The 23,497-nt window shown below is 47.1% G+C and overlaps 1 protein-coding gene across 1 annotated transcript in view; it reads left to right on the top strand.

The window, feature by feature from the left end:
* The first annotated feature begins 298 nt into the window (after nt 1-298).
* The window catches only part of LHX1 (LIM homeobox 1), a 54,534-nt gene continuing 31,335 nt past the window's right edge, over nt 299-23,497 (top strand). Inside the window, exons 1-2 of the mRNA XM_083480067.1 lie at nt 299-1,969; nt 19,023-19,249. Coding sequence (XP_083336193.1) covers nt 1,800-1,969; nt 19,023-19,249 — 397 coding nt within the window. The 5' untranslated portion in view covers nt 299-1,799. The remainder of the gene's footprint in view (nt 1,970-19,022; nt 19,250-23,497) is intronic.

Genomic DNA, 23,497 nt, shown 5'->3' with positions numbered 1-23,497 from the left:
GCTCTGTCCGCCCCCCCCCCTCGCCCCGGCGGAGCGCGCGAGCGCAGCAGCAGCAGCAGCGCACCTGGTGGGAGCGGCGTCCGCGCCGTCGGGCTCCGGGCCGGGCTCCCCGGCTGGCCTCCTCCTCCGCCTGCCGCGCGCGGGGTCTCGCCGAGGAGCCTCTGATGATGGGCGAGGGGAGGGCGGGGCGAGAGGGGCGCCCTCGGATTGGGCGCCGGCGGCGGTGACGTGGCGGGTCCCTGCATAAGGCTCCGGAGTGGAGGCGGCGGCCAACATGCAGACTATAGCGAGGCTGGAAGGAGCAGCGGCGGCGGCGGCAGCGGCAGCAGCCCGGGAAAGGAGGCAGAGCGAGGCGCGCGCGGGACTGGAGAGCCCGGAGCAGCAGCAGCAGCAAAAGCACAGGCAGCTCCGCCTGCCAGAGGCCTCGTCCCCTCGCCTCCAGCATCGGCCAAGAAGAGACTCAGGGGAAGAGCTCCTTTAATTCGATTTTTATTATTATTATTTTTAAGAGGTTGGGGGACCTGCTGGATGTCCTCAGCAGCCCGGGAACGTCCTCGCCAAGCCAGCCCCGCATCAAGCGTGTCCCTATGGACCGGGCCAAAGAGTTTTTGACTCCTGGACTCACTCCGAGCCCATAGGGGTAAGGGAACTGCTGCTGGTCGCTGTTGATTGCTTACCGTACCCCCATCCCACCCCCCCCCCAAAGGATTTTATATTATAGGAAAGGGAGGAGGGCGATTATCAGCACCGATCTGGGGGTGTTCTTAAAATAAAATTAGGGGGAAATTGTTTTTGTTTTGATTTTGTCACGAGAGAGGGGGGAGAGCCTGCACTTCCCCCTCCCGGTCGATTTCCTAATATGAGCATCGTTCTATTTATATAGCAGACATCATATTTCTCTCCCCTCCTCGCCATCCCTTCCTCTCTGGCTCCTCAAAATATCTCCTCTCTCCCTTTTCTTGAGACCCCCCCCCCCCAGGCTCCTCGTTTTGAGATGCCCCAAGCATTGCAGCCTATGATTTCGGACGATTCTTTTTTTTAAATGCTGGGGAGGGGGCTCTGATGTGACTTGCACTTTGACCTCTGACTGCTCTACCTCAAACCTGCGAGGACTCCTTTGTTTCCACCTCCACCCCAACCCCCCCATGCTCATTTACCTTCCAGCATACTGACAGCACCTGATTTGGCCTCCTTGATTGCTCTCATTCGTTGTTGTTATTATTATTAATAATAATAATTCAGGTTCTTGAAGAAGGCTTTTTTATCTGGCAACAACCTCAGCCACCAGAAAAAGGCCACGAAGAAGATTAGCTTCAGTCCCTGGTTCTTGAGCTGCCAGCCTGGCCTCCTCTGGACGCTGGAGTTTTTAATTTTTGGAAGATTTTTTCAAAGAGAAGATTTATTGATGTTGTTGATGATGGTGATGATCGTTGGCTTTTGAGTTTGATGTTCCCGCCGGGACTTCGTTGAGAAGATCAACTTCTGCAGGCAGCTTGCTCCAACGTGAAGGTTTTTCAAAAGCGCCGAGGCTGGGGAGGGTCTTCCCTACACCCACCCACACACCCGGGTGTGTGTCTTGGGGTGCTTGTTTTGGGCGTTGATTTCTGCCTCTACTGTGGCCATCTGGGAAGGAAAAGCGTCTCCTGCCTGTCTGCCTCCTCCAGCCTTGCTTGCAAACTTTTGATCCTACTACGCCTCCAAAAACACACACACACAACAACAAAAAACAACTCACGACGACATACCCAGCGCCACAGCCACAGCCCCCAACCACCCGCCCGCCCCCCTAACCAAAGACAATGGTTCACTGTGCCGGTTGCAAAAGACCCATCCTAGACCGCTTCCTCTTGAACGTTTTGGACCGCGCTTGGCACGTCAAATGCGTTCAGTGCTGTGAATGTAAATGCAACCTGACCGAGAAGTGTTTCTCCAGGGAAGGGAAGCTTTACTGTAAAAACGACTTTTTTAGGTGAGTCCAAAACTTTTTGGGGTTTTTTGGAGGGGGGAAAGGGTGGTCTCTTTTGTCTCGCTTTCTGTGTTTACTATGTGTTTACTAGGGAGTAAGCCCGCTGTGTTCCGTGAGGTTTGCTCCCGGGAGAATCTGCCCTTGCGCGCTTGGCCCTAGGGAAGCGCGTTTTAGGACTGCGCAAGGGTGTCCGGGGGTCGCACCTCGCATGCTTGCTTCTAAGGAAGCGTGCATAGGATCGCGGCTTGCATGCTTATTCCTGGGTGGGTGCATCTAGGATCGCAGCTTGCACGCCTACTCCGGCGTGAGTAGGGTCGCAGCTCCTGAGCCGCGTCCTCCTGGGGTTGAGCCCTGTTAAACACAGTAAGACAACGTCCCCCTAAACACGCCGGAGATTGCCCTGTTGATCAACTTTGGGTAGCAGGGAGGGGTTATTTCCCTAACCCACCTCCGCAGCATCGCGTCCAAGTTAAGGTACCATGCCTGAAACTTTTCTCCTGCTTCGCGCCCGCCCCTAACATTACAAACCACTTTATGTGCGTAAGGGAGAGGAGCAGTCAGTACCAGGTTTCGCTTGCGCCCCCCCCCCCAATAAAACGATACCTTCCGGGCTTTCCTATCTGCCCCGGGCCCTCTTTGAATTGCCAGGGCTATCTGGCCCCAGGATACCTGACGGAACTACCCGGCCTCTGAACATGTATAAAAGTGCTTTTTCCACCACCACAACCAGAGGCAAGCGGACTTAGACTTTCTAAGACCCCTTTTTAAAAAAATTATTGCCTGGATAAAATATTTGGGGAAGGGCAGGCTGATCAGTCCTCAGGGCAAGGATATTTCTGTTTCGTGCAGCACATTATTATTATTATTATTATTATTATTATTATTATTATTATTATTATTATTTATTAACTGCAACTATAAGAAAATGCGGGATCCGTTATGCGTAGAGAGACTCGTCTGTTTTTCTCCAGCGGGCCTTTGTTCTAGAGTAGCAAGCGAGGACTGATGGCTGTGTCAGCTGTCAATCAGTGCCTGGGAAAAGGGAGGGTGACCTTTAAAAAGAAAATGATTTTCTCTCTCTCTTCTCCCTCCCGCCTCCCAGGACAAGGGGGGGGTTGGACTTTCTTCAAAGTTCAATTCGGGAAATCTCTCTCTGCGGGCGTTTCTAATATGACCCACTTTAACAAGTCACACTTCCCTTCTCTTCCCCCCCCCTCCGCCCCCAATCGCCAAATCTCATCACCGTATATGGCCTTTTTTCTAAATCAAACAAAGGACAGAAGGGAGAAAGCGGAATCACTGGAATTTTTAAAAGTTTTTTTTTTTAAAGGAAACTCCTGTATCCCACCCCCTAAAATGTTCAGAATCCAGCTCTTCAAATCTGCCTGGTTTTCAAACCGGAGAGATAAAATAACTCAGTCGACGTTATCACGATAAGTGAGCGGAAGCCTTACTCTGAGGAGACCCACTGAATTTAACGAGCATGACAAACTTCGGTACCTTCGTTTCAGTAGGTCTACTAAGAGTACAGCTTGGCTGAATACAACCCCTGATGTGCGTATATGCGTGTGTGTGTGTGTGTGGTTAGATACAGGTAAATCTAACAGGATGAATGGATAGATAGATAAATAGATTAGATTAGATTAGATTAAACCCCCTAGCAGCACCTTCCTCAAAGGCGGGGAAAGGACTTTTGCATATCATTTTCTGTTTTCCTTTCCAATTTCGTAACAACGTGCAAGAGGCGGGGTTGGCATCGGTTTCCTTTCGGCGCCCATCGATTCAATCGCGAGAGGAAGATCACTGCTAAAGCCACTCTTTCTATGATCAAAGAAAAAGGTCCGAGAGTAAATATATAAACAAAAGGTTTGTGCGAGAGGGGAAGGAGGGATTGACCTTGAATTGCCCAGGTTTCTTCCTCAGTGGAAAAATACGCCACGATCACAGCCCACCCTGATACCATAAAGCGCTTCTTTTGAAAACTGGGCTTCTTTTAGGTGTTTAAAAAGAGCCAAAAAACCCAAATCCGATCAAACACGTCCTTCTCCTCCCCTCGCCCTGCGAAATTGAATGATGCTTCCTGTCTGGCCAATATTTCGTCTTGCTATCTTTCCAAAGGAGGCTTCCTTTTCGCGGCATTCTTTGTTTCTTAATAATCGTAATTAAAATGATAGTAAACAGCATTTTGGGCAATTTAAAGAAGGTGGGAGGGAGGCCGACTTTTAAAAACAAAAAAAAAAAAAACAGGGGAAAATATGTCTCCTCCTTTTTATTTTTGCTTCATAAGAATTCCGTTGAGGCTCCGAAGGTTATTAAAAACGATGCACGCGAAAGGAGAATTTTTAAATGTATTTTTATGCAATAAAATGATGATTGTGATAATATGCCATTTTGGCGCATGGAAGCGGTATATAAATTAACATAATAAGATTTTTTTAAAGTGCGTTAAGTGAAACGAGCTTCGTTCTCCTCTGTAAGCAAATGATCGAGTAAATAATACCTTTTTACGCGTTAAGCTTTCGGAGAGCATTTTATCCAAAGGAAGGACTTTGACCCAACAGGCAACAGAAACAGGATTATCTGAAGGGCTGGGGCAGCGGAGAAAATCTAAACACATGTACCAAAAAGCTAGGGACTTCTAAATGCTGCGATCCTAATTTCACCGACTGAAGAGTAAACGCCGTTGAACTCCGTCGGGCTTTTGAGTAAACACGTTGGTGGTTACAAACTTAGTAAAAATCCGGGAGGTGAACAGCGGGGTCTTTCCTTCTACTCAGAAGTAAGTGCCGTTGAGTTCAAATCGGCTTATTCCCAGGCAAGTGGAGCAAGGCCTTGTGCAATGGCACTTACTCCTGAGTAAACGTACGTAGGGTTTACCCCCTTCAAATGGTGAATTTAGGTTGGCTCGCGCCTTTACGCAACCACCCCCCACTTAACGCATTCTAGAGAGATGTTCTCTTAATTCCCAATTTATTTTATTTGCCAGCTACTTTCGGAGGTAAGCAAAAATTAAACCGGCAATGGACTGGGGCGCGCGCGGAAGAAACCCGACATTTGCTTATGTAGCGTTTTCTTGGGCGTGGGGTCGGTTTACAAAAACACACCTAAACACAATAATAATTAATAATAATAATAATTTTATTGTTTATACCGTACCAACCTGGCTGGGTTTCCCCAGCTACTCTGTAGAAGTTATTTTCTCCTGCCGACTTAGAGCACACACTCTAAGTGTGTATTGGGAGAGGTGTAAGAATTCACCTAGGAAATCTCCCTCCTTGTCTTTGCAAATTCCAAACTCCAGACGAGCGAAGGAAGCGGGTTCCTAATGCGAGGATTTGCGCCTTGTGCACAATCCCTCTGCTTGTTTGCTGTGAATAAGCCGGGTGATAACTAGATCTGAATAAGGAAATGCGTTTCCGGCTGACGAAGCGATTGGTGCCTGCGTGTCCACACGGGCAGGCACGCACGAGGGTCCCGTCCTCTCTCCGCCACCCGCAGCTGATCTAAGAATTCACTTTGCACCCGCGCGGGCGACTTGGAATCCTTGTTTTCACACGTCTAGATTCCAGAAACCCCTTGATCTCTGTTGATCCCTCCCGCAGGGGACCCGCTGAAATGAATGGACACTGAGGTCCATTAAGTCCAATGGGTCTACTCTGAGTAAAGTCACTTGGACGGACACACACTCCTTACCCATCTATTCGTGTGGGCAGGCAAGAGTTAGGGTGGAGATGGCAAACCTGTTTCTAAGACTGGGAAGAGTATTTGAGGGGAAAGAAGCGGGGTTTTTTTAACTTCCCAAGGCGGGAGGAGAGGAAAAGTCCAGTCCATCCGCTGAGAACTTCCTAAGAGGGAGGCCCCGTCCATCGGCCGCCTTCCTGCGGTTTGAAATGGGCCGACGCCTCGATTCTGCCGAAGCGGCTCTGCAAAAGGCTGCGAGGAAGTCAGCGCGGTCTAGAGAAAGGGGAACCCAGAGCACAGGGGTGGGGGGTAGAAATAAAAGAATTGGGGGGGGCTGACTGAGGGGGAAAAAAGATTGGTTTTAAATAGTTAGCTTGCGCTCTGGAAACCCTTTCGGGTCTGGAGAGCGGAGCGCGTAAAAGAGATGCGCATAAGTGAGAGGATGGATGGATCAGAGCGCGGTCCGAGGCATGTTTACTCGGGAGTAAGTTCCTCTGGTTCCTACCGGCCTTGTAAAAACAATAAAAAAGGAAATGTTTAAGAGAAGGGAGGGGAAATATGGCTGGCCAAAGAGAACGTGGCACCCAGAATGGAAAGCGCGGTGGAGACAAAAGAGCTGCGGGAGGAAGCGAGGCGAGGGAGGAAAGGAAAGATCTCAGCGCGGAAAGGGAATCAAAGCCAGGGAAGGGCCGTGGCTCCGTGCAGGCGAAAGGTCCCCCGGCTGAAACCCGCGGAGAGAAGCTGCCAGCCCGTGTCGGCAATATGGAGCGCCAGATCGGGACCCGGCGCCTGATTCAGTCGGCGGCGCTTGCTGTTCTTTGAGCTTAGCGGAGGGGAAATAGGCTGGGGGGGGGCGAACTAATGTTAGGAGCCAGGAAGGACAGTTCCTAGTTAAAGGGATGACTTGTCCCCATTGTTTAAAATCACCTGCTCTCTGTGTTGTTCCTTCGCATCTCGGTTCTTTCACTGCGAGCGATCGCGCACCCTCCCCACAGAATAAAACAACCACAAACTAGTTTGTTTCCCCCCCTCCTCAATACACCACCCCACCGGTCCCGAGAGGCGATTTCCTCCCCTCCCCATGGAAAGATGCCATCCTGTGCAGGTCTACTCGCAAGTCAGCCTCGAGAGGGGAAAGAGGATTGTTCCTGGATCAGTGGGTGCCTAAGGCCCGCTTAGGCTTCGGAGTTTTGAGTTTCTCGGGACTTACTTCCGAGTAGGCACGGGTAGGCTTGTCGGTGTCAAAAGACACGAGTCTGGCTTCTTTCTGCTTTTGGGGCCTCCTTCCTTTTCCATCAAGTTTCTAGTCCCTCTTGTCCCGCGTTGCCAAGAAATCGCCTGCGAGCGGCCTCGGCCAGCTGGACGAAAGGGCTTCCTGTATGCAATCATTCCCAGCTTCACCAACCCCGTCGCTTTTTCCTTAATTATTTTATTTTATTTTGCACCAGCAACCCTCTCCCGTGGAAGAAAAATAAAGAAATTGATTTTTAAATAATAATAATAATAATAATAATAATAATAATAATAATAATACAAAAACCAACAACACTCAAACGCTTGGTAAGATGCCATGAGCCAAACCAGTAGGTAAAACGGGCTCCCTTCCAATTTTATGCCCACCATGTGTGTCCACGGCTCGAAGCACGTGGGAAACATTAAACCCGCTAACCCATTCGACGCCTTGATTTCCAGGCGGCTTTACTCCCAGGTAAACCAGGCCGCTAAATAGGCATTATTGTATCTGTCTCTGTCGTTCCTTCGTCCCTTTAATGAAACAATTCGCATTTGATTCCTGTTTCCCTCCGCAAGAATAAGCAGCCTTCGGCAAACGCCGACACGTATCTTAAACGGTCGTGTGCACGCGCGGTGCTAGCACAAGGGAAGCGCATGCTGGTTGTGGTTGTTTTAAGGACCCGCTGGTTTCAATGGGAGACGGTGAAGCGCGCCTCGCCTGTGCGGTTCAGAGCAATGGGGCGGGAGAAAGGTTTCGACTTTGGCTGAATCGCGATGCCTGCCTGCGCACTTGGGGACAAGATGGGGAATAGACGGGCGACGTTACGGACCCCTCCTCGTTGAACTTCAGGCTTGTGGCTAAGACTATCTCGGTCCAGCGGACCTTGTATAGCCCCGTGGGTTTCTCCATGGGTTGCTTTTACCCAGCCGTGTAGAACAAACCTCTTAGATGAATAAATGCAACAAATAAATGAAATATTTATCTCCCCCCCCCAATTTTCTTTCTCTCTCTGAGATGCGTTGGGTTGCCTCTAGCGTTTGGCCACTCTGAGAGCAAACCCCTCGCAGTTGATGGAGCTAAGTCAGCCGCGTTGCAATGGGTCTACTTTGAGTAGGACTAAGCTTGGATACAATCCATATGTTTACAAGTGACTGGACTGGCGATTGTATATAGGACAGTGCCTTAAAATGTATTTTCGTGATGTGATTTGCCACCAGCAACTTATAGGCACCCGCATATCCGTATGCAGACGTATTCGAGGATATTTAGGATTAACTGCATACTTCCAGGTTCAGGGAAAACTTGTCTGGAGTGTCGTTTGGCGCTTTAAAAAACCGGGAAGATTTGTAGACAGAAACAGATACGCATCACACCAAATATATACTGCATCTATAGATTAGATACCTTATATGTCACTGCGTAGGATGAACAGTGTATAGAAGCTCTCTAGTCATGGAGAATTGAGGTGGTGGTGGTGGGTGATCTTCGTGTCTCCTCGAAAGTAAGCCCCATGGCATTGCATGGCAATAACGTAAAGCTGCATTCCTGGCGCGCCGGCAGCATGGAAGGTAATGACATCGGGGTGTCGCATCCCTACTCAAGAGTAGACCCATTGAAATTTACGGACTCGCGATAGCCATTTCCAATAATTTCAGTAGGTAGGTCTACTCTGAGTAGGACTAGCGCTGCCGACAACCCGTACAGTTTGTTTTTCCCCCAAATCCACGTAGAAGTAGATGCTTCTGTCCCGGAGTATTTTAAACTGATGGAGGCGATGCAGCCAGCCAGAAGCATTTTTCAGGTGGCAGTCCTAGGCGCACTTATCTGACAGCTGACTACTTGGGAAGGGGCGGACGGGAACGACCTTACTTCCGAGTAAACGAGTAGATGAGATTGGGGTTTCGGTGTGGGGAGCTGGAAAGCAAGGGCAACGAATCTTTCATTGGGTCGAACCTGTTAGGTGTGCCGAGTAGGAAGATTCTGGATCGAGAATAAAGGAATCTTTAACTGAGAGAGAAATTATTTAAGTGTTTTGGGGAGACAGTTAAAAATCCAGGTGAAAATTGTGTGTGTATATATGTGTATGTGTGTGTACATATGTGTGTGCAAATCAAAATACAAAATAATAACATTTTTAAATTAGTAGTAGACATTATTATTAATAATGGTAATTTGCCCCCTGCAAAACATGTGAAGAAATGACCACAACTGTGGTTTCTCTCACACTTCTATTTGCATTTTCCCCGAAGGAGCCTATTTGCAGTCTGGACCTGCCAGGGTTTTTATTTAGGAATAAAGCCCTTCTTCATCTTAGCCATCCTTCAGGGTAAAGGCATGAATCAAAACAAAGACTCACTAAGCCTGCACAAACTTATCTGGGAGTATTCAGTGGGGGGTTACTTTTGAGTAGGACGTAAGCTGACCATCCAGTCAACAAAAGTCCCCTGGGTTGGTCCCCATTGGTAGAAGATTGCACTGCACCTGAGCAAGCAAGGCATGGAGAGATCCAGCGATGGATCCTTTGGGGCCATTGATACCTGAGATCCATGCTTTCAGGAACAACACCCCCCCACCACCACCGCAGTTGTTGTGATTGTAATTTTTAATACTGAATTTTAAATTGCTGCAACCGATACCTGGGACCTGGTGGCAAAGGACGCGTAATAAATTGAGATAATATCAATTAATTCATTAATACAGGGTGACCAGATCAAGAAGAGCAGTCAGATCTGCGCAGGCCTTTTGGAGGACAGATTCAATATTGAGGCGAGTAAGCTTGCCTTGCTTCTGAGTGCGAGACACACACAAACCTACCTCCGGGGAGCTTACTTGTCCGTACACCTGCACGGATCAAGCCGTTCAAGGCTGTGTTTTCCGTAGGACCACCCCCAACCCATAATAGTTGCACCAGAACAAAATAGGGTGGGGAGCACAATAGGGTCAACTATATTTCTAGATGGGTGAATTGCGTTTCTCCCATCTCTGGGTGTGGGGGAAATATATGTTAATGACAGGGGACAGAGCCCAGGAAAGGGGAGGGGCAAGTGGGGACGACCTAATTGTTTTTTGGGGGGGCCTTGTCCCCCTTGCACTTCTCTAGCCCCACTCAGGGCAAGTGAAGAACTGGTGGTTTGAACGACCTTACATTAATAGATGAAGCCGCCTTGTATTAAATGCATCTAGCTCAGAATAATGCACCAGGCTTCCCTCTGGATGTCTCTGGCAGAGACAGAATCTTACCCATCACCTGTTCCCTGACCCTTTGAAGCAGGAGATGTTGGTGGCTGAACTGTGGGACATTTCTGCGTGCAAAGACCTAGGTCATCCTTTGGGTTATACCCAAGCGAGGTTTGGTTTTGGATAGGTTCTTTTCCACCCACGCCATCCCACTTGGCCAAGGAGATCTTCTGCTTCCTTTTTGGCACGGAGGGAACCATGTCGAAAGGCATCGCACATCTCCCAAATTCAGCTTTAATGCTTATTAGGGCGTCGTTAATCAAAAGTGTCAGTCCTCTGGAGAGGAAACACCATGGCATGCCTCTCTCCCATCTCCCTGCACAAACTCCCTTGTCCTCTTTCCAGGTCAATTACAGCTGCAGCAAACCTTTTATTTATATTCATGCTAATACATTTTGGCCTACAAAGTCTGGCCGACCTAGCCATTCCTGTACCTGGGAGCAAGCCGCCCCCTCCGCTGAATTCACCAGGACTTACTCCTGAGTAAGACAGGGCAGTTAGGGCGGCAGCCTTGCTACCTTTAACCCTACCCAGGAGAAGGAGCCGACGTCATGAAAACTGGAAGAGAACATGCAGCCGATTCTCTTATTCTTGGTGTGGAAGGAGCCACAAGGCCAGAGATGGCAAGCGGACAATTGGAGAAAGCTTATAAGAATGTCCCCTGCCTGTTTCCTCTCCTTCTCCCCTCTCTCTGTGGAAGGCAAGGCTATCTGTGGTTAGTGGCCATGATGGCTGCATTCTGCCTTCACTCTCAGAGGCAGGAATGCTTCTCAGTTGCTGAGAATCGCAGGATGGGAGTGTGCTGTTGCGCTCAGAAGCCCTGCTTGTGGCCTTTGCATTTGGGCACCTGGTTAAGCCACTAGGAGAACAGGACCCTCGACAAGATGGGTCCTTGGCCAGACTCTTGTTTACGTTCTCCAGTTCCCTTCTCTTGCAGCTTAGAGAGATGGGTGGAAAGAGTGGCAGGGAAGGGTTGGAATGCAGAGCACAAGAGTGTCTGAAAGATCCCAGAAGCCGAGAATATTAGCCTTGCAGCTTTGCTTGGGGAAGGGCTGTGGGTCATGGGAAGAGAACCTGCTTCTCATGCAGGAGGTCCAAGATTCAATCTCCGACATCTCCAGGGCAAGGCCAGGAGAGACCTCTCGTCTGAAACCCTGGAGAGCCGCTGCCACTTGGGGTAAATAATACTGAGCTAGAGGGAGTAATGGCCTGACTTGATTGGTACAAGGCAGCATTTTGTGTCCCCATGTTTAGTTCATTAATTTGTAGTTCCTATGTTTCTTTCATTGCTCTTCTTTGTAATCCTGTATATGCGGCCATTTATTAATATTTCTGTAGCTTAGTCTGGTGCGTCAGCATTATTAGGCCCTAGATGTATGACAGTTAAAAACAACAACATCTTCACATTTCTAATAATTTCTACCTGAGTTTGCTTTTTTCCTCCTCCCTCCCCAATCAGTTTTCCTTTTATGTTGTGACTTTATAGAATATAGATTGTAAACCTCAGGATGCAGAGATTGTCCCCTCCCCCCACTTTCCCCTCCTTTTTGATCATCTAGGAGCCTCTAGGACTCTCCGGGTTCAAAGAAGCTTGGGATTCCAGACCCTTGTCCAAGGGACCACTGGAACCACATAGAAAATGATACAAATAATAAATAAGAGAAGCAATGTAGAACTTTGCAATCCTCTTGCTTCCACTCCTGTTTTTTCTGCAATGTCCACCCAACAACCCTGGGAGGTAGGCAGTGTTTAAACTTTGAGAATAAAGTACTGGGGTTGTAGCCTTGCCTGGAAGCTACACTCTGCACCCCAGAATTTCATTAACTCAAATTCAGATTTGCTGGGTATGCAAGCTCCTTGCTGCTTGAACCTGACTTCCTCCCTCCAGGCTCCTCCTATTATCCTTATTAGCAGCTGCTTCTAGCCAGAAAGAGATGCTCAGCACAGCCTCTGAAGATTATTTCCATTGCTTCTACAGCCAAGTCATACTGCAGAAAACAGGGCAACATATCCCCAGCTGTTGATCACTCTTATTTCCATAGAAATACTTTTAGAATAGTGGCTGAAATGCCTCAAACCAGCTAGGGAATCGCTGGGGTGGGAGGTGAAGGTAAACAGGATTGTATTGGTACTTTTGTTTTCCCAAGAAGGGCAAGTTTATGCTGGTTGGCCAATGCGGGAAGGAGATGATGGTGGAGCCTGTTCCACACCATACATTCAAAATGCACATGACTTCCCTTGAAGCAGGCTTCCTCCACCTCGGCCCTCCAGATGTGTTTGGCCTACAACTCCCATGATCCCTAGCTAGCAGGACCAGTGGTCAGGGATGATGGGAATTGTAGTCTCAAAACATCTGGCAGGGCCGAGGTTTTGGAAGCCTGCCTTAAAGGATCCTGGGAGCTGTAGTTTGTTAAGGGGTGCTAGAAATTGCACCTCCTTGAGGGGAAACTACAGATTGCATTATTCTTTTCTGGGCGGTACAGTATGTGCTATAAATATGTGTTGGGTGTGCTTTAAGTAGATGGCGTAGATCTGTATTGCAGTGTATTATTTTTATTTATTTATTTATTTATTTATTTATTTATTTATTTATTTATTTTTATCACTATGTCTTACCTGCCCTTCTCCCAAAGCTCCCAGGGCAATTTACAGCAATTAAAACACAGCGATAATATTTAAATGCAATACTATGCAATATTTAAAGACAACGTACAATCACAAAAAATAAGATGGGTCCTTAAAACGTACATCTCAGGGGCCCAAAGGCAAGGTAAAGGGGTGCGATCTCTCCTTGCGCCTCGGTGGGGAGTTCCACAACTTAGGTGCTGGGTTGCCACTGCCACCCCAAACTTCTGAGGGCAATGGAACAAGCGACAGGGCACCCTCCACCTATCTCAGCACTCGAGAGGGACTTCCATAAATGTTCCACTTCAGCGTACTTCATTCCGGCACTGCCCCAAATCAATAAATAAAGGGAGTAGAAACGAAATGTTAGAGTAGAATACCCAGCTTCAGGATACTCCATTCCATTCCACCTCCTGCCCAGTTTTCCAATCCGACCCGCCCCCCCAAAAAAACCACACCACTAAACCCATAGTCTCTTGGCTGGATTTTTAAAAAGAGTTCCTTCCATGGGTTTTTGTTCTTAAGGCAAACCTCAGGGTTGCGCTTCAAGGTTGCTGATGCCTCCCATTCTCGTGCATGGATGGCAACATAAAGGAATGGTCTGCGCCAGCTGCGCATCAGGAATAGAGGGAATGTTCCTTATTAAATATGTCTGTCCGTGTCACACTTTGGGGTGGGACGTAAAACAAGAAAGGACCAGGCTTTAGCCTGTAGGAACCTGCAGTCCAGATTTCAACCTTGCAGGGAAACGAGAAGGAAGGGAAAGGCTAGAGGGAGAAATCTGGGTTTGCCAGATTTTTAAAATATATATATATATATTTTAAATCTGCCTTTGCTCTTGTGCTTTCCAGCAGCAACCTGCACAGCAGATATTAACAGGTGTTACTCATTATCTTTAGGCCAGGAACAAAATTCATCAGCTGGATTTCCTGCAGATCATGTTGTGCTGCTTGGCGCAGGAGCAAAGCGGGCGAGGGTTTTCTGTTTTTGTTTTCCCCCTGGTTCGCTAGGAGGCCTAAGAACAAGGGATGGGGGCGTTTGGGATCTGAGCCAGGGACACTTTCCTACGGGGCTGAATGGGAATAGGAAGCTTTTCAGCACTTCTGAGCGGAGATCCAAATAAGAGGACAGGCACACAGACTCCGCCTAGGCCCTCTCTGTAAAATATCTGTGCTTTTTCAAAATTTGGGAAGCACAAAGTGTCCTTATTTTAACCTAGGATGACAAGGTGCAGAATGGGATGAGGATTTTTCAGTATTCAGTAAAAGCTCAGCAGCCTATTTTGGCATCAATAGATAAGCACCCCCCTGAACTGAGCTTTTATCGTTTTTAATTGCTTTTAATTGCTATGCTTTCGAATGGTTTGTCTTACTGCAGTATTTTAACGGAGGGTGCTTAAATGCCCCATTTGAACTGCCATTGCATATTTTAATGGTGTGTTGGTTTTACAGTTGTAAAGTGCTTGGAAGCCCTGTTGTCCTATAAGCGGTATATATATTAATTATATATAAATTAATTGTCATTAGTGGTAGAAGTATTTGCAGCTTCCCTCCCACGATACACGCTTTGGGCATAACATGGGTCTGTTTGTTTCCAACGTTTTTTTTCAAAAATTTACATTGAAACCCTAAAGCACTTGATCGAAACAGGACCACACTGAAAGAGTTACAACATTCTGACATGAGAACAGCAGCAGTTAAAACAAAGATATTTGGAACCTCGGGTGAAAAAGCAATTTAAATAATATTTTTTTAAAAAATTAAAAAAAACGTGCCCGGGGTCTGTTGAAAAGCCAATAAAGCAGGAACCTTAAAAACAGCCTTCTACTAAGTCAAACCATTGGGCCATTTAACTCAGTGTTGTCAACACTGACTGGCAGCAGCTCTCCATGGTTTCAGGCAGGGTCTCTCTCCTTCCCTGATCTGGAGATGCCAGAGATTGAACCTGGGACCTTCTGCATGCTAATAATAATAATAATAATAATAATAATAATAATAATAATAATTTATTATTTGTACCCCGCCCATCTGGCTGGGTTTCCCCAGCCATTCTGGGCGGCTTCCAACAAAGATTAAAAATACATTAAAATGTCACACATTAAAAACTTCCCTGAACAGGGCTGCCTTCAGATGTCTTCTAAATGTTAGGTTGTTGTTTATTTCTTTGACATCTGATGGGAGGGCGTTCCACAGGGCGGGTGCCACTACCAAGAAGGCCCTCTGCCTGGTTCCCTGTAGCTTTGCTTCTCTCAGTGAGGGAACCACCAGAAGGCCCTCGGCGCTGGACCTCAGTGTCCGGGCAGAACGATGGGGGTGGAGACGCTCCTTCAGGTATACTGGATTGAGGCCGTTTAGGGCTTTAAAGGTCAGCACCAACACTTTGAATTGTGCTCGGAAACGTACTGGGAGCCAATGTAGGTCTTTCAAGACCGGTGTTATGTGGTCTCTGCGGCTGCCCCCAGTCATAGCTGTCAATGTTTCCCTTTTTTAAAGGGAAATTCCCTTATTCCGAATAGGATTCCTCGCAAGAAAAGTTTTCTCCAAAGAAGAAACTTTCCTGGAATTTTTTTTATTCTCTTCTCGGCCCTGGGGACGCGGGTAAGCAATTCTCTGGCAAAGTAAAAGGCATAAGCCTACAAAATTCCCTTATTCCGAATAGGATTCCTCGCAAGAAAAGGGAAAAGTTGACAGCTATGCTCCCAGTCACCAGTCTAGCTGCCGCAAAAGCTTGATAAACTAGGATTAGAGCCTAGGCCACACCAGTCCTGGACCCAAAGGAGCAATTTGCTTTGTCATTCATCTTGTTATTCATCCAGGTTACCACAGAGCCTTAGAAGGCGGCCTGTCCTATTTCACCACAAGCCAGCCTATCTGAACCTCTTTTCTGAAGTTATTTTTCACAATTTCAGTTGCCTTTTCTTTTGTTTGTAATGTAGTGCTTCAGAACGGACAGCAGCTTAGCTGGGAAAACATATCCCTGCAGGGAGAGGCAATGATGGGGTCAGAAAAAAAGCATCTCCTGTTGAATTTCTGTCTGCTGAGTAGCTATTAAGTACATAGAAGCTGGGGAATGGGAGAAGCTAACTATATTAGGACCCTCGTACCTACGGGACCGCCTCTCCTGGTCTGCCCCACAGAGGAACCTACGGTCTGCAAATAAAAATATCCTGAAGGTCCCAGGCCTCAGAGAGGTTAGGCTGGCCTCAACTAGAGCCAGGGCCTTCTCGGCTGCGGCTCCGATCTGGTGGAACGCTCTGCCACAAGAGACTAGGGCCCTGCGGGACCTGACATCTTTCCGCAAGGCCTGCAAGACAGAGTTGTTCCACCAGGCCTTTGGTCAGGGCGCAGCCTGACTCCCTCCTCTGGCAACCTGCACAGAATTTTGCTTAACGGTTGCCATTAATTTGATTTTAATTAATTTTTATAATGAAATGTTTTTAGAATATTGGATTATTTGACTGTTTGATTGTTGTTAGCCGCCCTGAGCCCGGCTTCGGCTGGGGAGGGCGGGATATAAATAAAATTTATTATTATTATTATTAGCCACCACAATGTCCTCTTTCTCCACCGGAGACCCTTGTTCCATTCCCACCAAAACAGTCTTGAAATACCGTATTTTTTGCACCATAACACTCACTTTTTTCCTCCTAGAAAGTATGGGGAAATGTCTGTGCGTGTTATGGAGGGAATGCCTACGGGTGGCATGCCTACGGATTTCCCTCCCCTAAAAACTACGTGCGTGTTATGGTCGAGTGCGTGTTATAGAGCGAAAAATACGGTAACTCTCAAAAAAACTCTAAAATACCCCCATCCTTTTAAGGAGTGTACAGTTGATCGGAAATACAGTGGTGCCCCGCAAGACGAATGCCTCGCAAGACGGAAAACTCGCTAGACGAAAGAGTTTTCCGTTTTGGAGGTGCTTCGCAAAACGAATTTCCTATGGGCTTGCTTCGCAAGACGACAATGTCTTGCGAGTTCCTGCTGGGTTTTTTTCCTCCCCCCCCTTTTTCTAAGCCGCTAAGCCGCTTATCAGCTGATCCGATCAGCAGATAAGCCGCTAAAAGCCGCTAATAGCACTAATCCGCTAATCCGTCAATGGGCTTGCTTCGCAAGACGAAAAAACCGCTAGACGAAGAGAATCACAGAACGGATTCTTTTCGTCTTGCGAGGCACCACTGTATAGCTTAGATGTGGATCCTGCAACAAAGTGCTGCAGTATAGTGTTCCAAATATAAGACCATAAGGATTTGGCAATTGACCCATCTGGTCCAGCATCCTATTCCCTCAGTGGCCGACCAATTGCAGGACCAAAGTTCAACAACAGCTCTCCCCACTTGAAGCCCTCAGGAACTGGCGTTCAGAGGCATTTCCTGTCTTCAAAAAGGGGGGGGGGATGCAGCCATTGTGGCTAGTCCCCATTGCAGACCCTCCAAGTGTCCCTATTTTCCAGGGATGTCCCTGATTTAGAAATGCCATCCCGTTCTGCCCTGACACTGAGGTCCAGCACTGAGGGCCTTCTGGTGGTTCCCTCACTGCAAGAAGCAAAGTTACAGGGAACCAGGCAGAGGGCCTTCTCGGTAGTGGCACCCGCCCTGTGGAACGCCCTCCCATCAGATATAAGGAAATAAACAACTATATGACATTTAGAAGACATCTGAAGGCAGCCCTGTTTAAGGAAGTTTTTAATGTTTGATGTTTCAATATATTTTTAATCTTTTGTTGGAAGCCGCCCAGAGTGGGCTGGGCATAAATAAATTATTATTTATTATTATTATTATTACTATTACTATTACTACTATTATTATATCCCAGAATGCCCCCCTTTTCCATAGGATAGGGTTGCCATATTTCAAAAAGTAAAAACGAGGACACCCTGAAAGTTGTTGAGCCGGGGGGAAATGTGATTTTTTGATTGACTTGCCTAAGATTCAGGACAAAATGCTGCCTTTCAGAAATTCCCCCGGGACGTCAATTGAAATCCCTGTAATGTCCGGGAAAATCCAGGTGTATGGCAGCCCAACCTTAGGATGTTTCTATTTTCATTGGAGAAATGTTGGAGTTATCCAACCCATGAGCCATCTGAAGGCAACCCTGTGCAATATAGGAAAGTTTTAAAAACCTTTAAAGTTTTATGATGTCTTTATATATGTTGGAAGCTGCCCAAAGGTTCTGGGGCAACCCAGTCAGATACTGTATGTTGGGTATAAATTGTAAAATCCTCATTGTGGAATGCGACGTCCCTATGTTCATCGGAGAAATGTTGGAGGGTGTGCCATTGATGAATTTCCCCCGTCCTCTTTTGAAACCATCCAAGATGGCGGCTATCACTTTCTCTTGTGGGAACGAATGATTTCGTTTTTACTTTCTGCTCTGTCGCTATTCTTTTTTAAAAAAAAGCAAAACCAAGCTGACTCCGGAAATGCCCTGAGTTTGAGTGAGGAGAGGGTGGAACTGGGAGCGGGGGTCTTTCATTTTGATGGACAGGGGTGGGTTTTCATCAGAGTGGGTTTTCATCCCTGGACATTCCAGTCCCCATGATTTAGAGGGAGCGGGGAAAAGCTGTGCTTGTTTTTCCTGTGAATTTATGCTCCTTTACCCAATGCAAGTCAATGAAAGGGAATCTTTCTTTTGCAAAGAGAAGATGCTTTGTCTCCAGAAGTCTGCAATGGAGGCACAAGGCACAAGGCAATAGGCATATCCAGCGAGCAAATAACTGAAAATACTTAACTAAAAGTAGAAATTGTGGGACATTTTTTTCTGAGCACCTGGGTTCAAAAGAAAGTAATTTTAAACAAATGTTGTTGAGATATTTCATTCCGAATCTGCTAGAGAGAGACACAGGATGATGACGACAGGTGGGTGTCCTGCCCCAAACTAAATCCTGGATTTGCCTATCCAGAAGACCCCACTCTACCAATGGTCCTTGCACTAGAACAGTGGTGGCCAAACTTGGCCCTCCAGCTGTTTTGGGACTACAACTCCCATCATCCCTAGCTAACAGGACCAGTGGTCAGGGATGCTGGGAATTGTAGTCCCAAAACAGCAGGCGGGCCAAGTTTGGCCACCACTGCACTAGAAGGTCCTTTCTGGGAGGGCGGCATGGTCAGCCCTCAATATCTGTTCTCTGCTGCCTGCTCTTCTGCCTCTTGGTAGAATTATTCCCTTCTTCCAGCGTCCCTATTCTGGTTTCAGCCTTGTTCTGGTTTCTTTTCTGACCCATTTCATTACCTCTGGCCTGTTCCCCCCCCCTTCTCTCTCTCCCTCCCTTGCTTTGATCCAGGTGTTTTGGGACCAAGTGTGCTGGCTGCTCCCAGGGCATCTCTCCCAGCGACCTGGTCAGGAGGGCCAGGAGCAAAGTCTTTCACCTGAGCTGTTTCACCTGCATGATGTGTAACAAGCAACTCTCCACCGGCGAGGAGCTTTATATCATCGACGAGAACAAGTTTGTCTGCAAAGAAGATTACCTGAGCAACAGCAGCACTGCCAAAGAGAACAGCTTGCACTCAGGTGAGGAGCGACTCCTTTCCGGTTTTGGGGGTGGGGCAATCCGAATGCAACTGATCAGACCATTGAAATACCTGGTTGTCAGGGCTGTATACAACCAGTTCCATCACGTGACTTCCCCCAAAGAATCCTGGGAATTGTGGTTTGCTAAGGATGCTCGGAATTGCAGCTTTGCAGAGGGTTAAACTAGTTCCTAGGATTTGGGGATTTGGCAGGGTGGGGAGCCATGTGATGTCACAGGACGGCCTTAGGCTGCATTCCTAGCCATTAAAGGTAAAGGGTAAAGGGACCCCTGACCATTAGGTCCAGTCGTGACCGACTCTGGGGTTGCGGCGCTCATCTCGCTTTACTGGCCAAGGGAGCCGGCGTACAGCTTCCGGGTCATGTGGCCAGCATGACTAAGCCGCTTCTGGCGAACCAGAGCAGCGCACGGAAACGCCGTTTACCTTTCCACTGGAGCGGTACCTATTTATCTACTTGCACTTTGACGTGCTTTCGAACTGCTAGGTTGGCAGGAGCAGGGACCGAGCAGGTGGGGATTTGAACCGCTGACCTTCTGATCAGCAAGTCCTAGGCTCTGTGGTTTAACCCACAGCGCCACCTGCCACCTAGCCATTACTGAGCAGCTATTCTGCTGGAATCACTCAGTCTGTAGAGCAGGAGACTCTTAATATCAGGGTTGTGGGTTTGAGTCCCACGTTGGATCCCTGCATTGAAGGGGGCTGGATTAAATAACTCTCATAGTTAGGCTTACCATATGCCTGGAATTTCCCTGATATAGCTGGCATTCAGCCCTCATAAACAGCGTCTGGATGGAAATCGCTGAAATGTCCGGGGAAATCCCGGACGTATGTTAGTTCATGTCGGTAGTATAGATTTTGACAAATTTCATTTAAAATAGCTTAGGCAAACTAAGGCCCGGGGGCCAGATCCGGCCCAATCGCCTTCTTAATTCGGCCTGTGGATGGTCCAGGAATTAGCATGTTTTTACATGAGTAGAATGTATGCTTTTATTTAAAAAGCATCTCTGGGTTATTTGTGGGGCATAGCAATTCATTCATTTCCCCCCCAAAGTATAGTCTGGCCCCCCACAAGGTCTGAGGGACAGTGGACCAGCCCCCTGCTGAAAAAGTTTGCTGATCCCTGCCTTAGAAACTCCGTGTTGGCTTTTTAAAAAAGATTTCGCAAGGAAAGCTCCGCAACTTTGGTCAAAACAACTCTTTTGTGTCCGGATTTTGACTTTTTGAAATACGGCAACCTTACTCATGGCCCCTTCCAACTCTACAGTTCTGTGATTCTATGAGGAAGGCCCATTAAATTCAATGGAAAATACTCCCAGGCAGGGGTGCCAATTTAATAAAATATGGGAGGTGGGGAGAGAGAGCAGGTAAGCCCTGACCACATACTCACCATTTGAATAGTAATGTTCATCCACTTGCGGGGGGGGGGGTCCTCAAATATTTTATTGGTAAGGGGGCCAAATGCACCTCGGCCCCTAGGCCTAGGAGATGGCACCTATGCACCCAGGTAAATGGGATTAAGCTAGCAACATTAGAATCTGTACCTTTTGTGAACTTTAGAATACTTTAAAACGGAATTGGATCACTCCACCAAGGGGGAGTGGTCTATCAACACCTATCAGCCATGATAACTGGGGAAGGGAAGTAGCTCTGTGGTTAGAGCATCCACTTTGCATGCAGAAGGTACCGGGTTCAATTCCTGGCATCTCCAGAACTGGGAGTGTGTCCCGGGTGAAAGTCTGGAGAGCCACTGCTGGTCCTCAGCAAGATGGACCAGTGGTCTGATTCTGCATCAGGAAAATTTCCTATGATGTTAACAAAGCAGAGCTTATGGATTTGGAGATAGTGTAACTCAGGGTAGCCCCGGCCAGCTTGCCTAATGGTCAAGGGTGATGGGAGCTGGCATCCAGCAACACCTGGAGATCACCACATTGACCACCTCATAATCATATTCATAATGGTGGGCTGTTGGCCTTCATGCCAGGCTATGGGGGGTTTTATGGAGGCATGGGTTTGGAAGAAGGGTGTTGGCTTACAACCAGCAGGGCTCATTTGATGTCTTTTAATTAATTGATAGGAGCAATTAATTTGCTTTCCCCCCTTTCTGATGCATTCAAAGTTTTCACAGCTACGGAAAATCAGAAGGTGACTGTTCTGTCATTTGGGAAAGAAGCTGAGAGTAGATTATAAGCTTGGTTTGAGATGGAAATCAAAGTATCCACCACCAGGTGAATCACGGGCCAATATTTGGAGTATGATTAAAATAGCATTGGATTGTACCCAACCCAAGTCTTATTCAGAGAAGACCCATTTCAGATATTTTTGAATCACTATGAGTTCGTATTGAATTGTATGGATGGTTTGACGAAATGGTTTCGTTCTTTCTCTTTTTGCCTTGTTGTACTATTTTGGTTTTGATGTGCTTAGAGTGATTGCAATGTTTTGCTGATGGTTAATGCTATTGATAGTACCATGAGCTGTTTTGAGCTCAGCTCTGTCGCTGGAAAAGCGGAATACAAATCTGAAATCAAATTTAAGTCAACGGACCCAGGTTAGCTATGTCTTTTTTTTAATTTTCAACGGGTCTTCTCTTAGCAGGACTAGGATTGGAGACAACCAATGGTTTTATTTTTATAGTATATTATAATCACATTATTGATTGCCTGCCCTTCACTCACACACCCCAAGGTCCCAGGGCAGGTTATAGCAATGTTATAAACAATTTAAAAGAACTTGCAGATGTAAAAAAATAAGGCTTCTAAGTGGTGTACGAAATATAAAATACTGGTGAAATGGAGCCAATTCCTTTTCAGTCTCTGTGTTTGTGCGCTGAAGAAACTGGAGGGTCTGAGAAGATCAGATCAGAACATGGTCTGCCAAGATGGTTTGCAATCCACACTTAGCTGCAAACTGCTAGGAGGAGCACCCCTAGGTGTCTATGGGTCTTTTCCTTTCTTACATCCCTTTTGGGAAGAGGACCAGTGAATTGGAACTACTGGAGATCCATTTTAAGAGCCCAGGAAGATCAGAGGGAAACACATCTTCAGAGAGAGAAAGAGTGATAGACAGGCACATACTTTGTAGGAAACAGCTTCTTCTTTTTGAGGTGGTGGGTGAAGAAATTCACAGTCCCAAGGAAATGTTTGGCCTGGCAGACTTGTTGGGGAGATGTGTGTGTGTGTCGGCTTCACACCCATGTGTTACTGGCACACATGTGTAAAGTGTGGAGGTTTGTTGAAAGGAGAGGAACAACACCGGTTGCAATTTTCGCTCCACCACGAGGAATAGTTAACACAATGCTCCCCCTACACAAAACACACTCACACGCTTAAGGACAAAATATGGGGAGGGGGAAAGTGTTTTCCCTGTCTGAAACCTGGGGCTCAGTCCAGCTCACAAGTAGCTCACCACCAGATCCCATTGATTCATTGCAAACAAATACTTAATGGTGCCACCTTTTGTGGGTCTACGTAGAAGTAAGTCCCACTGAGTTCTATGGGGTTTTTTTTTACTCTCAGGTAAAATAATTAGGCAGCCATCCTAGGCAGGACACTCAGAAATAGATCCTAGTGAATTCAGCGGGGCTCCCCCCCCCCCTACTATTTTCCTTTTGATTGATTTTGATTGTGGGGTTAGGAATGCAGCCTTTATTTATTTCATAAAATTTATACACAACATGATTGCAAAAAGACTCCGAAATCCTCAGAGCAGTTTGTAAAAAAAAAAGGTAAAACAATAAGAAAAACTAACAACAATGGTATAAGGCAAAGGTAAAATAACAACAGACACACAAAAAACCCCAGATTAAAACTCACATCAACATTAATTGCACTAATCTCTTCCACTGAAGTAAACATAATTAATACTGTGCCATCTACATATTTATACATATTTATTTGGAAGAGACCTCCCCCACCCCACGTGTGTTTCAATGGGATTTACTCCCAAATAAATGGGGGTTAGGCTGCTGCCTTAAAAGTGCTTTACGCTGGATCCGGCCCAATCGCCTTCTCAATCCGGCCCATGGACAGTCCGGGAATCAGCGTATTTTTACATGAGTAGAATGTGTCCTTTTATTTAAAATGCATCTCTGGGTTATTTGTGGGGCATAGGAATTCGTTCATTCCCCCGCCAAAAAAATATAGTCTGGCCCCCCACAAGGTCTGAGGGACAGTGGACCGGCTCCCTGCTGAAAAAGTTCCCTGACCCCTGGTTTAGCCAAAGGACTATC

The sequence above is a fragment of the Podarcis liolepis genome (genome assembly GCF_965112155.1).
Source record: "Podarcis liolepis genome assembly, chromosome: 16".
Classification (NCBI taxonomy): domain Eukaryota; kingdom Metazoa; phylum Chordata; class Lepidosauria; order Squamata; family Lacertidae; genus Podarcis; species Podarcis liolepis.
Note: the sequence above shows the minus strand (reverse complement) of the source record. Positions and strands in the feature narration are given on the sequence as shown.